Source organism: Myiozetetes cayanensis, unplaced genomic scaffold (genome assembly GCF_022539395.1).
Source record: "Myiozetetes cayanensis isolate MyiCay16 unplaced genomic scaffold, myiCay2020 scf5-8, whole genome shotgun sequence".
Classification (NCBI taxonomy): domain Eukaryota; kingdom Metazoa; phylum Chordata; class Aves; order Passeriformes; family Tyrannidae; genus Myiozetetes; species Myiozetetes cayanensis.
In genome coordinates this window covers 79,129,085-79,146,840 of record NW_026087742.1, presented here as the reverse complement: position 1 = coordinate 79,146,840, position 17,756 = coordinate 79,129,085, and the positions used below count along the sequence as shown (strand labels likewise).

General features: G+C 39.7%; 1 protein-coding gene across 3 annotated transcripts in view; it reads right to left on the bottom strand.

Moving 5' to 3' along the window:
• TPP2 (tripeptidyl peptidase 2) overlaps positions 1 to 15,411 on the bottom strand; it is a 51,606-nt gene extending 36,195 nt beyond the window's left edge. For 2 of the 3 annotated variants that reach the window (XR_007630890.1, XM_050332182.1), the window contains exons 1-11: positions 15,195 to 15,411; positions 10,027 to 10,155; positions 8,059 to 8,154; positions 7,219 to 7,323; positions 6,447 to 6,571; positions 5,583 to 5,746; positions 4,215 to 4,369; positions 3,136 to 3,212; positions 2,466 to 2,593; positions 514 to 613; positions 13 to 161 (exon numbers count right to left, since the gene is read on the bottom strand). Coding sequence is in view for 2 of the 3 variants with exons in the window: in XM_050332182.1 (XP_050188139.1) it covers positions 13 to 161; positions 514 to 613; positions 2,466 to 2,593; positions 3,136 to 3,212; positions 4,215 to 4,369; positions 5,583 to 5,746; positions 6,447 to 6,571; positions 7,219 to 7,323; positions 8,059 to 8,154; positions 10,027 to 10,155; positions 15,195 to 15,356 (1,390 nt within the window). In the remaining variant the exon portion in view is untranslated. The remainder of the gene's footprint in view (positions 1 to 12; positions 162 to 513; positions 614 to 2,465; positions 2,594 to 3,135; positions 3,213 to 4,214; positions 4,370 to 5,582; positions 5,747 to 6,446; positions 6,572 to 7,218; positions 7,324 to 8,058; positions 8,155 to 10,026; positions 10,156 to 15,194) is intronic. The other variant, XM_050332183.1, reaches the window with a different exon arrangement.
• Between the last annotated feature and the right edge of the window lie 2,345 nt (positions 15,412 to 17,756).

Genomic DNA, 17,756 nt, shown 5'->3' with positions numbered 1-17,756 from the left:
GTAGCACATTACCTGACAATACTAATGCAATGCCTCCACATGCATTGGGAGAAGACATGGATGTACCATTCATGAGTTGTGTTCCACGTAGAGTCCAGTTTGGAACAGAAGCAATAGCACCTCCTGGGGCACTAATACTTACTCCAAGGGCTCCATCAGTGCTAGTGTTAAAAAAAATGATAAAGAAACAAAGGATTTTTTAATGCACAATTTATCTTGAAGTTATCTCAAAAAAACTAAATTAAAAAAAACCCAAACAAATTTCCAAACATTTCATCAACTTTTATCATCTCTGAATAGGTCTGCACACAAATACACTTCCCTGAAAAACACAGTTTGTGCTGAAGCCGTTCAGTGGTATTCTTCCTCCCCCAGGAGTTCTACAGTTCAATATAATATACAAAGGCCTTCCCAGAACAGCAGGAAAGAAATACTTTTATTCTGGTATTAATGACCAATTTAGATTTTTGAATTACCTCAAAGCAATGAATTTGTTCTAAAAGTATAACATACCTAGGCCCTCTGGATGACCAAGTATATTGATTTGCAGGCAGTTTTTCTCTTAGAGAGTATTCAGCAATCATCATGTCAGGTGATACATAGGCACCAACACCTGTAAAAAACAGTCAAGCGTTTTAGATGTAATATGAACTTTTAATAAAAACTAAAGTGAAATATTTCTGTCGTTTAAACTCATTATGAGAAGAATTCTTGTTTTTTAAAAAACAGAAACACACATTTTCCATCTCATTAAATCCAGGTAGTTTTGCTAAGCAAATGTAAAGCAGCATGCTATGCAGTAACAACACTGATGGGCACACCATGTAATATTAAAATATTATGCAAATTTCCAAGTTTCACTTTTATTCAGCTGGAATAGGATGTATTCACCTTCCACATTTCTTCCACAACAGATGCCTTTTACTCATCTCTACTCTCTCCTGCACCTCTTTGGTTGTGTTTACACTGCTGCGAACTGTAACAACCATACCTCAAAGCAATCCACATGATTTGGTTTGTGTTCATGTGGCTCACAGCTAAACCACCTGGAGCCACATCCACACAACTCACACACAGTTATGAGACAGTCGTTACTGTGTATCAGTTCAAAGTGTAGAGGGTACGTCAATGACTACAACAAAGCCTGACAAAGTGGCATTTTTAGAACAGAATGCCAAGGATGTCATTTACCTATTCTAAAGTGTACACTCCACTTTGTTTACAGCACAAGCACTATCAGGATGGCAGAACTACCGTGTCAAGTTGACAAATTTGGCAAGGCCCATGTCTGTGTAAACTAAGCCAACCTGTCAAGTGTATTTTGCTTTACCCTCAAAACCCAAAAAATCCTATCTGGTTCACACCAGATGGAGGACAAGGGGCAAACTACTTGGCATGCAGAGCAAATGATCATCCAGTCTCTAAAGTGATACAACAAGTAAGTCGAATTGAGAGAGTAGATGCATTCTAAGAGCAAAGCCAATACAGACCTGAATAGAGCCTGTTAGTTCCAGTTCCAACCCCCAGTCTCAGTAGTGAATTAATTGCAGATTAACTTTTAGAAAGTAATCAGCATTAATTCTACTAGTCACCCTGAAATAGCAGCTCTCCTGCTTTCATGACTTCATGCTAGTCTCCTTTACATGCTAGTCTTCTTGAATGAGAATTCTGAGACTTAGGAAGCATCTTGTGTAATGCAACAATGAGGCAACAGGATTTATACAAAAGTTAAGACTAAGGAAGTTACCCCTGAATGTTAGATATTTTGCTGAATTTTGTAACTCAATCTTTCACTGAAATATCAAAAACATATGTTAGCCCATCAGAAAAACAACTTCTACACCAGTAATCGGCTTGCACAAAAGTGGTACTGCAGTTGGAAGATTCCTCCTGTCAAGGACTTGTCTAGGTCCTGATATGGGATTATTTTATATCCAAATTAAGGAGATTTGCTTCACTACAAATAAAAATCAGAGTTTCTGATGAAGACAGACGATCCAAAACCACAGTTCTGACAATTCAGAATGCATTGCAAGAGTCTTCAGAAGATTAACTGGAATCCAACTTAGAATCATATTTTTTACAAGTTGCATTAACCAGCAGCAATTGGTCTGAGCAAAGTGGTGTACTTAGACAAAAAAACTAATTAAAAAACTAATCCTGAAATGTTCAAATAAATAAAACCAAAGATTTCTTTTGTGCATTTGATACAAAGCCACATCGAATCACGACCATTTGCCTCCAACCTCTCTTTTCTACATAGGGTCTTGCAAGAATTGTAAGGAGATAATCTAAATTTTTACCCCTAAGCATACAGCAAGTGCCACCCTCAGAATTAATCTTGTAGCCCAACAGTCTGAAATTTTTTTGGATTTAGGTCAGCAATCAAACATGTAACAAAAGCACAAAGTTTGAAAAAACAGAAGGTAAATATTGTAAAAATGTTTTCAAAACAAATTGTGTACCTATTACACTCGATGTAGTTCCACCAGGACATCCTACTGTAGAGAGGCAAGGACCATTATTTCCTGCACTTGAAACATAGATTACATTGTGTTTCCACACTGCTTCATTAATCACTTCACAAATTCTCCTGAAGAAAAAAATAAGAAATGAGAAAAAAAAAGTCGTTTAGTCAACAATATTACTTTCTTCCACAGGACAAAATTCCCATTTCTAGTAGAACCTCTGAGCAGTCACCAAACAAGGAATATGAAGCCTGTTTCCCACACCTGGTAGAGGTGGTTCCAGTAAAGAAGTTGACCACAAAAATACCTTCTGGTTTTAAAAAGGAGTAACAGCTATAGCAATCTTAGGTCTTCAAAAGATACCCCACAGATCATGTGCTACTGCAACTAGAAAAATTCTTCATTAACCTAAAATATTATTTATATAGAGAAATTTTTATATTACATATTTGCATGTATATTATAAATTAATAGCTTTTTGGATGGGTTGATCTGATTTTCAAAGACAGTTGAAAACGTAAACTGCAGTTTCTAACACATGAATCATATGGGCCTGGACAATTCATTCTTAGCGACAAGTCACATTCTTAGTGATTTACACAAAGCTCAACAAATATAATTCTACTTCTGTGAAACTGAAATATACTTTAACTACAGTACTACTCACCCAGCATTTGGCCAGTGTGTTGCTTCTCCATAGCTATAGTTGACAAGATCACATTTGTATTTTATTGTTTCTATCATCTGATAAAGCAAAAAAAAAAGCAAAAATATATACTAGTCACAGAAGAAGTCACTTAAGGAATGACAAAAGAACATTTGCTTGAACTGATCTGCTATGTATCTAAGGAGTGGGATAAATCTCTTTCGACTCTAGAAAATAATTTACTTCCATCAGTTATTTAAGTGCTATTTTCCCTATGAACAAAGAGAATTAAAACAAAGCACTCCCTGAACTACCTTATTCTTGTCATGTTCCAAACTAGAAATCAAGACATTACCCTAAGAGAAAACTGTAGACATCATCAGTATTGCCACTAATGTCTGTCCTCAATAACATAAAATTCTCCTTTTCCTATGCAGTTCATCTGAACTCCAAAAAGTTGCAAAAACATTATTTTACATCTTCATGTTTCTCTATCAAAATGTTCTATGGGTCAGAAACATAATTTTTGTATTTTCAGATCCTTTTCTTGTATAAAGTTTTTCCCAATCAACTCACTACATGGAAAAGGTCTTGGGTCTTTCATCATTAAAAGGACTGATATTTTTCCTCACTTGTAATAAAGAGTTCACACAAATTCAGCCACATAGGTAGATACTAGTCTCTATTCTAGATTTATTTAAGTCTTCTATAATTATCTAAGTAACTATAAGAAATACAACACAAAGACTTTTAAGCAGTCATGCATGTAACTTCACGCATATGTCAAGCTTGACAGATACAATGCAAGTCTGTCAGTCTGAAAAAACTGAGTGCTCTATGCAACAGAAGTCTTGTTTTGTACTAAAACATTAGTCTTAAAATATGCTTTAAAATACATTTTAGTTGTTTTCGTGAGTTTTTTTAGGATTGGGTGGGTGGGTTGTTTTGTTGTTGTGGTTGTTTTTTCGTTTGGTTAGTTTTTTGTTGTAAATACTATAGAACCATAAAAACATAGCCTATATGCCAGCAGAAAGGTTCACAATATTCTACACATTTAATCACAGCGCTGAGATTAATAACTGATTCAGTGAAATACCCACAGCTCTTATTAGACCAGTGCCAGTTTCCATTGTACTTAGTCTCGTATCGCCAATCTTGATTGCAAGAATCTGAGCTCCAGGAGCCACGCCATTTCGTTCTGGTTCTTCTGGAAAGTATCCAGCTGCAATACTCGCCACGTGTGTTCCGTGAGCTCCTGCACAAATGAAGAGTATGTTTAGTGAATTTCATTTATATCAATTTAATATACTACAGCTCAACTCATTTTCACTTATTGAGCTATAACGATATAAATCCAGTCAGTGGCCAGTCACCAGTGATGTTCACCACGGCTCAGTAGGGCCAGTCCAATTTAATAATTTTATTGGTGATCTGGACAAGGGGATCAAGGGCATCCTCAGTCAGGTTGCAGCCAGTAACAAGTTGGGAGAAAGTGTTGATCTGTTGGAGGATAGGAAGGCTCTATAGAAGGATCTGGACAGGTTGGATCAACAGGCTGAGGTCAACTGAAGGAGGTTCAACAAACAGCTTTTTGAGGAGAGAAAGGAGGCAGCAGGCAGACAGAAATTAAGTATAACTGAATTCCACTGACAAAAGTTCTACTTCAAAGGCTCAATGCTTCCTACTCAAAGTTATCAATATTATACCTGAGATGACTTGGATAGTGGGGATTAGGAAAATAAAATAGAACTGCTTAGTAATACAGAAAGGAATGTATCAGAAAAATTACCAACTATTGAGAAACCATAATTGCTTTTGTAGTTGTTTTGTAGTGGGGATAATTTCATAAGGAATTAAGAGCATTTTTCAAATCAAATACATCCATACCACCCTAACCACTCAGGATGCTTCCAAAACATGATTATTTAAAGAGTTCACCACTATGGGTTCAGAGCAGTTGGAGCTACAACTATAGAGACACCTGACATCACTAAAAAAATGTTGTATAAACCTAAATAAAGATCAACACCCATTTTGCTCATGGATCTCTTATTTAAATTTTTAAAGTATACAAGCACAAAGCATAGCAACTAAAAATCAATCATCACTCTATATTTAACAAACAAAACAAACGGGTATTTTGAAAGAAGGTTCTCTCTAGTTTAGGCTTTAAGCTGCAGGAACATCTTAATGAGTACCTAAGTATACACATTCTATGTATACATGCTTATGTACCCAAATTTGACAGTATTTCAGATAAAAATGTTAAGTCAGTTTGGTAATGAGCTGTCATTATAGGTTTAGTTCAGGAAATCTGAATATCAGTCTTAAATGCCATAATAATGAATGCTGTATTAAGACAGCTGCTTTAAGCCATCCCAAGCATCAGAATCAGGACCCAATACAAATCACTACTTCTCATGACATCTATGCAGTAGCAAAATACTCTTAAGTTTACTTTCATTTACCTCCACTTGTTACAATGGACAGAAGGTTTCCATCATCATATATATTCACAGAATAATTCAACATCTCAGATGTTCCAAAAGATCCATATTCCTGAGCCTCTTTGTAGGTTCTCAGCACTGTACAGTTAGATAAATCACCACTCTCACTTGTATCTATACAGGCTCTGTTGACAAAAAAACAAATAAAAATACAATTTTCCAGCTGCTGCAAACCTTTTGTTATCTCCCCCCTCCAGCACAACATACCACAAAGACTTCAAGAAGTTTGGTACTGTGTTTATGGTATCTTACTTCTTCCAGTCACTATTTGAAAACCTGGTCATTTACACTTATACTCAGAAATTACAAAGATTTCTAAATAAACTGATTGCCAAATGCTACTAAATTCAAATAAATCCAAGCATATGAAAATTCATCCAATTTCAGGGAAGAAATTTTACTAAAGCTACCTGTTCAGGGCTGGTACACAAACATTTGAAATTTTATTCACTGTTTCATATAATGCACATTATCAGTCAAGAAACGTGCCACGTTACAGCCTGAAGTCTGTGCACAGACACCTGTTTTGTTTCAGGGTTTTTTTCCTATTCCCCAATGGATTCTTAAAGCCATTTTATTGTCCTTCAGAAGAAAATCCCACCAACTTCCACTCATATCATGCTGTCTTCAATTTTATTCTACCCCATCTTCCACTGGGATCAGAATCTTGTCAAGAAACTCAACAGAGACAGCAGGATTATTTTAAAGCAAAATATATTTAAAACCTCTTTAAAGAGGGTAGATTTAAAAATTAACATGAGCCTTCATTGCAAACTGTTGTTTTATGTGCAGAACAAGACATTTTACACAAGTTTACACATTTACCTCCAGGTCTCACCATCATTCCACACTAAGCAATCATATACTGGGCCAGGATCACTGTATTTTTTCTCAAAAGAATTCAACAATTCCACTTGATTTTGAAGTTCTTCCTTTATTAGCTTATTTACCTAATAAGGCAACCAAAATTCAGTTAGAATGTTTCTAAAATTATTACAAGATAGGTAATTAAATTACCTTTCTCATGCTACACATTTGTTCCCTTGCTTCCTCAGGAATGTCAGACTATCCTAGGAGTCACAAACATCTAGTAGTTCAATGGCCTCCAACAGTACATTTATTTTCAGCCAATTACACAAAACTATTTCCAATTTCTGTAATCGTAACACTTAAAGCCATTATCTTTTTAAAGATTGTTAAATGATAAAGGAGTAACCTGAGGCATTTCTGGTACTTTATTGGAATAGTACATAGTTTACAAATGAAAGAATACGTTAAGAAGATTCCAACTTTGAACAAAGCAAAGATGGTAGCCAAAAAAATAGCACATTAAATTAAAAATAAAACTTACTAAAAGTGTCCTACAAATTTTTTCAGGTACATATTTAACAACAACTTTAGAAAGTTAACAGCACTAAGCAAATCAAACAACCATCCATATAAAAACTTTTTAAATAATCAGAAAATACACTAGTAAGTTATCTGCCAAAATAATCACAAGTATCTTTCCTTCACTCATCTAATGAAATATTTTAATCCTGCCAACCAGTAACATATTGTTGCAAACAACAAGTTTATAAACTTAGACTCTGCAAACCTGTGAGGGAGAGCTAAGAGCAGCATCAAATTCTTCTTGTTTCCTACAGGCCTCTGCTAGAGCCAGCCTGTGAACAGGATCCCAGAGCTTCTCCTTACGTTCTTTCTGTAAAACAAAACCAGGTTCCTGACTAGATTGACAAATACATGTCAAAGTATGAAATCTTCAAAAACAATTTGAAAATTCTCATTTGACACACAGTGGCTAAAAGTGTCCCATAATAATAATGGCCAGTCTTCGCGAGCGAAGATCCGGGGAAGGTCTTTACACCTTCCAGCCTGCGCATTGGATTTTTTAGGTGAGACACAGTGTGCGCGGAACTGAGCCCACCCTTTAATCCTAAGGTTCATCTGCCGGGGCCAAGCGAGCTTGGACGGTGGCAGCGAGGTCCTCAGGACGTAGGTGGGTTGCCTTTTTTTTTTTTTTTAAGAGCTAACGAGCCCCACCTGCCCGGGAGTGGCCCTGACCGGGAATCGAACCCGGGTCTCCGCGGTGATAGCGCGGCGCCTTTACCACTAGACCACCAGGGGCTCCATAAGTGTCCCATACGATACTATAAATAAACACAAATTGCCATACAGAAAAAAATGGGTATCAGTAATTTCTAGACTTTTTGCCTGAATGGACCACTGAGCCACCTGCTTTTGCTCTGAAAAATCACAGAAGAAATTGATCATATCAAAAATAAACAAAAATCAGTGAGAGAATAGCACTCAAGTGCTGCCTAGCAGCCTAAGTGTGCTAGCTAATCATATGCTGTGGTTTTTCAAAAAAAAAAAAATTAAAGAAATAGAACAGTGAAATATGACTATACACCAAAACCAAAAGGTATTTCCTTACCTGAATCCTCTCCTTAAGAGCTTTAGGATAGATATCATAGCCATTTTTTATGCCAATGTGATATTTGCCTGAAGGATTTACCCACTTTGCTGGAACCTACAGAAAAGTATATTCAGAAATAAGTTAACTAACAGCATTTAAAAAAAACCCCAAAACCAAAAAAACACCAAGAAAAAAAAACCAAACCAAAACAAAAAAACACACACACAAAAAAAAAACCTAACACTGTGTAACAAAACTTAGCAGAACAGACTTGCAAATACTGCCAATTTAATTCCCTGTCTCCAGGACAGCAACTACTGCACTGTTTCAACAACAGGACATGGCAATTTCAATCTAGTTCCAAAAGAATAAGTATCAGTTCCTGTGACACTGTCATTGAACATCTTTAAGTATCAGCTTCCCTGATACTATACTTTTAAAACACAAAGCCCCAGCAGTGACTTTACTGGCCAGAGGTCTGGGGAAATAATAGTATTATAAATGAAAAAACACACCCTTGTATGAAGGATAATTGTAGTTGGAAGTCATGACACACACCTGAATGTCTCACTTTACATCTTGGTGCTATTTAGATTCAGTATATCAGACCCACCAATCCTAGCTAACAACAGCAGAAGAGCAACATATTCACCCTTACAGTCATCTTCTGTGCAAAATTAAGAAGAAAGTTGATAGTATGGAGAGATTCAAAGATGTGATGACCCCATATCACATCATCAATCCAACCAGGAAATCAAGAACATGTCACAACATCAGAAGTTCTGTGCACTCAAGACCTCTACTAGATCTCATTGTGTCCTTTCTGAAAACCCTACACCATTTCTATTCTATGCATAGTGAGAATTCAGTGAGCCAATATCTAAGTTGCCACAGATTTTTCAGTCTCTAAAACTATTTACCATGAGCTTAGCACAATTCTTCTTGTAGTTTATGCAAATGTAGAAAATACTAGCACTTTTAAAGACAGAATTGTGTTTGATATTCTTAAAGCACGTTAGCATGTTTTCTTCAGCAAGTTTCCAAAGGTATATCAGATACAGCTTTGAATAAGTAATTAAATTATAATCAAGCACCCAACAAAACCCTGTACACACCCCCATTCACCTACAGAAAATATTAAAAAGAAAGACATTTGAAAAATAAAAGAAACACTAAGCAATCTGTATGAAGATGATCAAGTCCAGTATTAGCTTTGGATATGATCTAGTTTACTGATTTTGGTTGGGCTGGGTTTGATTTCCTTCACATAGCTGGTATGGGGCTGTGTTTTGGATCTGTGCAGAACACAGTGTTAATAATGCAGGGATATTTTAGCTGTTGCTGAGCAGAGTCAAGGCTTTTTCTGTCTCTCACCCCACCCCACCAGTGAGCAGGCTGGCCATGCACAAGTTGTTGAGAGGGGACTCAGCCACGACAGCTGACTCCAATTGACCAGAGGGGTATCCCATACTGTATAGTGTCATGCTCAGCATATAACCCAGGGGAACAGGGGAATGTTCAGAATGATGGCGTTCATCTTCTCGAGTCACCATTATCCACAGCGCCATAGAATCATGGAATCATAGAATCAGATGGGTTGGAAAGGACCTCTGAGATCATCAAGTCCAACCCTTGATCCACCACCACCGTTGTTACTAACCATGGCACTAAGTGCCACATCCTGTCCATGATGGAGCCTGTCTTTCCTGGGTATGGCTGTTTACCTGCCTGCCCATGAGAAGTAGTGAATGAATTCCTCTCAACCCACGGGTTTTCTTGCTTTTACCCTTCTGATTCTCTTCCCCTCATACTGCTGGGGGGGAGAGTGAGTAAGAGGCTATGTGGTGCTTGGTTGCCAGCTGGGCTTAAACCACAAAATCTGGTTAAATGGAAGTTAAGTTCTGCAGAAACCAAAATAAATGCTATATTTGTTGTTAAGCAATCAAGAAGATGTTCAGTGGTGTCTCTGTACTACCAAACACTCACCTTTAAAGTTCTTCCAGAAAGACCAGTAATTTCTCCATCTTTAGGTTCTACTATGGTACATGTAGTTACATCACCACTGCCCGTTGTGTCAATTATATCAACTATCTTCGGTTTCCCATCAGTCGTAATCTAAAAATATGAGCACCAGAAAATTGAAAATATAGTTGATTACTCTTAAGCGCACAATCCAGGAAAGTGTCCATTTTTCTTATCAAAAATAGCAACTAACTTTCTTAGACACCAAACTTTAACTGAAGGACATAAAACCAACTTGAACTTGGTTATATCTTAAATGAACAAAGACCAACATGTTCATCTTTCTGGTTTATACAGATCCACTTATTTCTAATAAGGACTTAGAAGAGAAACAAGTAAAACCACTGTATCAACAAAGCACATGCAGCCTCACTTTAAAACCACACCGAAATTTGCAAAAACTACATTTTGTGGTCAAATTATTTGGTGTGTTGCTTCCATCTGCCCATTCTGGCCAAATTTTACAGTAACGAGTGCACAACTAACAAAATGAAAGGTGAAGTACAAGTTCTCAGAAGCTTTAGTCTGTTAACTGAGCTTAAACCTACAAGGAACACAAGTTACCATCATCTCCTTTTTCCTGTTTCAAGGACTCTGCTTCACTGTTAGTAGCTTTGGCTATATACTCCTAATACTCATATAAAGAGTATTTTTACCAGAGCGAGGAGAAAAAGAGCTGACTACCTATGAGGAGTTTATAAGCATACATTTAAAACCTCTTCAAATTAGATCAAAACTAGCCCTGACGGACTTTACGGTAGTTGTGGGTAACTAAACAACATGAAAATAGAAACTACTAATCTATCTAATGTCCCTTTTACCTAGAGGAACCTCCTACACAATTACCGATAGTATAGTTAGGATTTTTTTATTCCTTTAACATTTAGCAAATGTTTAGCAAAATAGAACAAACAAAAAAATTCCAAACCCACAGCAACCATAAAAAGAACATCAATTTCATTTCCCAGAAACAAATATGGGTTTTGAAGAGTCTTGTTAAGGAAGAACTTCCATTACAGGAACCAACACTGCTACTCTGTTCATAGAAATTCACGTTCACTTAAAAAAATCATTAAAGCATGTTAACCTTGTAAAACATCCACTGAACAACAGTTACAAAGTAGTGAAAATTTACTTGGGGAACAGCGCATAGGCACTAAACCAATATAATTTTCTAGCATTTGTAGTTAATGCCTTCAAATGTGAGTCTCAACTCACAGAAAAGTCAAGAGCTGCTCCAACAATAAAGCAACTGCAAGCCAAACCTGAGATTGGCAGCACTGGACATTTTTCGATACGCCTTTACTCAAAATGAACTACTGAGTGATCAAAGTACAAGAAATCAAGAATGAAAAGGTAATCCAAGGTGACTTGTTTGAAGTAGGTAAGTTATACAGCAACAGGTGGCCAGAACATAGATTTATGCTGCAGCAAGCTTGGGTAGTTTTAGAAGTTGTTTTCTAGCCAGATAGACAACATGCAACTCCTACACTATGTGGTTCTTTGCCTCCTAGCTGAGTCCCAGCAGGTCTGCACATGCACGTGAGTTTGTACAGTCAAAACCAACAAATCAAAGTCTTCCAGTCAGACACAAGAAACTCAAGAGTTTCACACGGTCCAAGGTTCAATTCCTAAAAGCAGCAATTCAGACAGGTTCACGGTCCTTTAGCACAAGTAACCGATACGGTTGCTTCTGCTGACCCGAACTGCTGTTCGGCACACTGCCCACCTACAGCGTAGCTCAGAGTTCAGCTCTGTTTTGCTTTTCAAGTCTTGTAATTCTGAGGGAAAAATTATAATAATTAAAAAAATAATTACGTGAACTTGATCAATTCCCTCATGTGAACAGAAAAGTCCTGAACTAATGAACTGATTACAGACAGAAAATACATTTTAGTACTTTTTGCATTAAAATTCAAAAAATGAAGAACTCTTATATGATTAAAAATATTTTATATTGTATTTATAAAAAAACCCGCAATCCTATCTTTATTATCATGGCTTGCCTATAGCCATTTGAAAAACAAGCAATAGTCTAGTAGTTTAAAACTGAAACTTTGTTGTTTATACATTTCTGCTTGAAGTTTGAAAAACCTACTTACATGTTAGCTCCAATTTTGCAAAACAAATACATTGATAAATTGAGCATACTAAAAATAATCCATCTGCATAATCCTGGTAACTGATCAATATAATAGAAATAGAGGAGCACCAGTATTTGTGTCAATTCCAATTGAAAAGGGAAAGCCAGATGCACTGAGCACATTTTTTCAAGCCCATACAATGTTACTGACTCCAACTGACAGCTACTGTAGCAACAAGAGAGGAAAAATTTTTCAGCACTTGGGTCACGGGACAGCTGGTCATCATAATCACAAATAAAATAATTTTCAAGCAACTCAGTGGTGAAAACCAAACCAGCTGCTACTGCTGACAAAAGGCTGTCATACAAAAGTACAAGTTAACTGTAGTAAACAATAATTCCAGCAGGCTCTTAAAAAAATAAATAAATTTACAAGAAGCAGAGGAACTAACTTATCTATCATGGAACATAAGAAGTCACAACAAGAAAAGGGAATGGACAGGGTGGGGTTGAACAAAGACTATACATTTACAACCACAACACTCCATTAAGCACACCTTATCTGCCTACCTAAAATTTCATTAGTCGCTGTGCCCTACTAAGGAATTACAAGCCATGGCTTGGCAGATAGCAATAGGAAATGGATTCTACCAAGAAGGCCTGAAAGGGAAAAAACCAGCATTGACGAAGCAGACAAACTGTTGAGTTGGCATCAAAAGGCGGAGCATAAAGCAACAGAACATGATGTGAAAGAAGTTCCCTAGAAGGCACTGACTACAAAACGTTTATAAGGAAATGGAAAGTAAGTACAGGTTAGATTAATATTTTGTGTGGCAAAGCAAACCAACCAATAGAAAAAACAAGGTTTGTTAAGCCTGATAACTGTTCTCTCTATAGCAGCAAGCATTCAGGGAAGAATCTAAACATTATGGTATTTCTCTGTTTGTTCCCAGATCTTTTTGTCCTTTGTGAAGGGGACAAACTCTGGTATCAGTGTTTACAAACCAAGTCATAGAATCAACATAAAAAGGAAACCTACCCGGGAATGAAACACCAGGGAGCAGCAAAGAAATAAACTGTTTTGACTAAAAACCCCACTATATTCAAAAAAGGGAGCTCATTTTGGTCTGTAATCATTATTGTCATTAACCTGAACTCAAAGTTGCAATACTTATAAACCCTACTAAACATAATGTCTTCTCTTCCCTCCAAGCAACTGATTCAACTCTCATAGATTAATCCATGCCAGGCCAAGAACGGACAGTTTAGAAGCTACTTCTTGCAGTACAGCTATGCTGTCTCACTGCCTGTGCCCAGGATACTGATTTATTGCATGGAGGTGAAATGTAAGCTGCCCAACACTCCAGAGAGGGAGGACATCCTCTTGCTGAAGAAATACCTACAAAGATATTCTACAGGCTGTGTGCAGGCTGTATCTCCTTTATAATTCCCTGTGCAATGAGCCTCCCCAGTCTGTAGTTCAGCAAGTGGCTTAAGCCAGGTATTAACTGGGAAGTGTGGAGAGAGAATACAACTTTCTTACATGTTTCTCTAAGACCCCTGCAAACTCACTCATTGCAACACAAATTCCAGACCCCCTTCAAAGTTCCTGACAAATGTTTTACTTAACTACCTGAAATCTTATCCTGCATATAAAGGAAATAGGCTGAAGAAAATTGATATGGTCAGCACTGAGATCATGATAAGTTCATAAGCAACCCTTATGAACCTCGGGTTACCTATCCAGAACAAACCTTCCCATTCCTGTCCATAAACTCATGTTGCTGGTGTTGTCTACTCCTCATGTATAACCTCTAAAAATTTAGGGTTTTTTTGCTTTTGTATGTGAAACCTCAGAACTATGCATTCACATCTTCCCAATTATGTTTTATTACTTTCTGCCCTGCCCATGGTACTATCTTGCTTGCTTTTTGGCTAGCTTTCATTAAACTTCCCAACTACTATTCCACTTACCCACAACTCTTGCCAAAAGCACCAGCTTCAGTTTCAACTTAAATCCATCGAAGTTACTGCTGTTCAGTTCCTCCTTCCACCCTACCTGTCCTCTTCACTCATCCCTTTGCTTAACTGAATCCTATAAGGAGTCATTTCCGAACACGTAACTAATGATCTGCAAGGGTCAAGTCCCTGAATGAGGTCACTTAGGAGTTAAATCTGCACCAAAGAAAGGGCAGAAACCAACACAAGCTCTGCTTAGTCAAAAAAATAAAGGATGCAGTATCCAAGCCAGTTGCATTCAACTCTGAATCTTTCTTCAAGGCCTCTTTTGCCACAACTCACAGAAAACATGTTGACAAGGAATAGGAAGCAGTAGTGGCACAAAAGGCCACATGCAAACTTACACAGTATGGAAATGTAAAGAGACAGAGGTTAAAAGAGGTAAGTGCTGAGAAATGCCCAAACTGAAGTCATGCACAGAGAAATTTACAAAACCGAGATGGAAATAATAATGGTAATCGTTGAGCGATCTGGGATACAAAGCTGGTACATCCAACAAAACCCGGCAGAATCGAATCTGATACAGACTGTTATTGCAATACAACGCACCAAAAATACACTGAGAAAGACTGGTGTGCAAACCGTGCCAGAAACACACTTTTCATGTAAAAGCCCTGGGCGGCCGAGTGTAGCCCTTAGTGACCCTCTGCCGAGGTAGCGCTAACAACACAAAAACACAAAGCGTTCTTTTATAACGAGCTCTGCGTGAGAGGCGTTAGCCGAGGAGATTTAAGTGCCATAAAACGCCTGCGGACGGCTTAGGAGGATCCTCACAGCAGCACCCGGAGTGCCCGGTGCGGAGGTTCCGGCTCCGGCATCTCCCCGCCCTCCCGCACCACCTGCCGACCGGGAACCGGGAGCGAACACACCCGGACAAGCCCGCGGGACGGCGGTGCCCGGGACAGCCCCCCAGGGGCCTCCCCTACTCTCGCCGCCGCCGCCTCGGGCCCCCGCTCTCGGCCCCGGCCCCGTGGCGGGGCCCGGGCGCTGCCCGAGGGCCGGGCCGTGACACAGGGCCGCCCCGCGCTACCTGCATGCCCGGCGCCCCGGGGTCCACGCCGGTGTCCAGCACGGCCAGCAACACCCCCCGCCCGTCGAAGTCGGGGAAGCGGGCGAGGAAGGCGGCGGCGCCGGTCTCCTTCTTGGGCAGGAGCCCGTGGAGCGGGAACGGCTCCTCGGCCGCGGCCGCCATGGCGAGAGACACCGGGGCGCGGGGCCGGCGCGAGCGGGCCGGGGGGACAGCCTGGGAGAGGCCACGGGGGGAAGGGAGGGCCCGCGCATGCGCGGCATCGCCCGCGGGGGCGCGCACCCCCTTGTGGCCCGCGGCGCGAGGAGCACTGGGGCTGAAAGCGACCAATAGGGCGCCGAGGAGGGCGGGGCCTGCTGGCGGGGGCAGCCAATCGGAGGAGGGACGCGCTGCACGCGCCAGGCGCTCGGTGCCGCGGCGGGCACGTTGGTCAGCGGGTGGGGTGGGGGGGGCACCTTCGGGCGGTGCCGCCCGGGGCAGGGGGCGCGGCCTCCCCTCAGCGCCGGGGTCCGGGCTCGGGCCCGCCTGGGGCACCGGCGGTGCTGCAGGATGGGGTGGGGGCACGGCGACCTCCGCGTCGCAACAGAATCGCAGAATCGATTCGGTTGGAAAAGACCTCTGAGGTCATCGAGTGCAACCCAGGGCCGAATACCACCGTGTCAGCTAGGCTGAGTGCCGCGTCCAGTCTGCCCTTTAACACCTCCAGGGACGGTGACTCCACCTCGCTGGGCAGCCCATTCCAGTATCTAATGACCTTTTCTGTGGAGGAACTGCTCCTAATGTCCAGCCTAAACTTCCCCTGGCACAGCTTGAAGCCGTGTCCTCTCATCCTGCCATTGGCTGCCTGGGAAAAGGGGCCGACCCCCACCTGGTTATATCACTCTCTCCTTTCAGTAGAGTGATAAGGTCACCCTTGAGCCTCCTCTACTCAATGAACCAATGTGCAAACATTTACTTAATGATTTTTTTCCTGTTTTTTATTCTTTTTTTTTTCTTCTGCTGATTCATTGTCCGTGATTAAAGCAGGTCCTGCGGTGGCAGTGCCAGCAGGAGCACGGTGTCTCCATTGCTGTGGGTTGGCACAACCTCTATGATGTGTCGCACAGCAACTGCGTGTTTGTGCAACAGTTGAACAAAGAGGAGCATAAACAACAAAAAAACCCCTAAACAAACAACCAAAAAGAAACCAAAAAAGACAACCTAAAGGGGAAAAAACAACAAACCCCCAAACAAACAAAAAACAACCAACAAAAAAACCCACCCAAACCAAACCCAAAAGACTATCTAAAGGCTGTGGGGGGCTTCAAATAAAATTTTTGGTGAAGTTGTTAAGGGAAAATCTCAAATTTGAACAGGGGTTTTAAAGGTATTTTTCTAGCTTCCATGCTCTCATGCAAATTTGCAAAAAACCCACTGAACTGTGGAGTATCTGAAACCAAATGCACACAGAACTTCTTTTGATGACTTATTTGTAGTGTCAGACATGTGGCTCTTTAGCCATTTTAACTGGTAATGAGTGTAAAACTAGTTGGCTTCTAGGGTATCACTTTGCTTTCTTCAGGCTAGTTTCTATTCAGAGAGTCACCTTGGGAGAGAAAGGTTGAGTTTGGCTGCATTAACATGTTCACTGTAAGGCAAAGGGGATTTTGGCTTTTGGGAATTTTTTTCAACACATGTAATTTTTTTGTTTGTTTCATAGGTCTCAGTAATGTTTGTCAGACATTAATCTTCATTGGAATAGAGCTGGCATTTGTTCTTTCCTAGCAGAAGTGGAGGGAGGGTTGCTAGCAAATAGTGGTGCTTTATGTATTTTTCCCATTTTGTCAGCTTGCTTCAGCATTGTCTTCGAGTTCATCAATGGCTTTAGAGATCTATGGGATTTTTATGCAAATACTAAAATAAATCTGAAGAGCACTGCCCTAAAAATACATATTATTAAAAAAAAAAAAAAAAAAAGCCAAAAAGCTGTACCATTTGTACTTAGTGTGTAACTAAATCTACTTCCCACTCTGGTTTTCAATCATAAGTCAAAATCTCACATTTTGATGTCTAAGTGCTTGACTTTCTTAGAATACTGCTGGTGTCTGACAGACATATTCAGATTTTTTTGTTGTAACTACGTGAAACCTTGACTGATCTTACCTCAGTGAAGAGAATTATTCTGACAGGGTGGTTATTCACTTGTTTAGTATGTAATTCACAGCTCCTTTGACTTGAGTTTTCCTTCTGTGTATCATTGCTAGTGCATCTCAATTGAAGAGGTTTCTGTTTCTGGCAGCACATTGAGATCAACAGAAGTCTCATATATCCTATCACTAGTAGACTTTTAGACACTAAACGACGTCAAATTCTCAAAATGTTTAATATCCTATTCAATGAACAAACCATATGTTATAATTTGGAAACATTTATTACTAACCCTGGCAGCTTCTGCTCTATTCTTTTGCCTTGGTCTCAGTTATACCACAAACAACAAATCTAATTAGCAGGTACATTAATTGTAAAGGTGTGTATAACTCAGTGATGTGCACTGCCAAGTAGCAGGGCAGGTTCTACAGGAAAAAT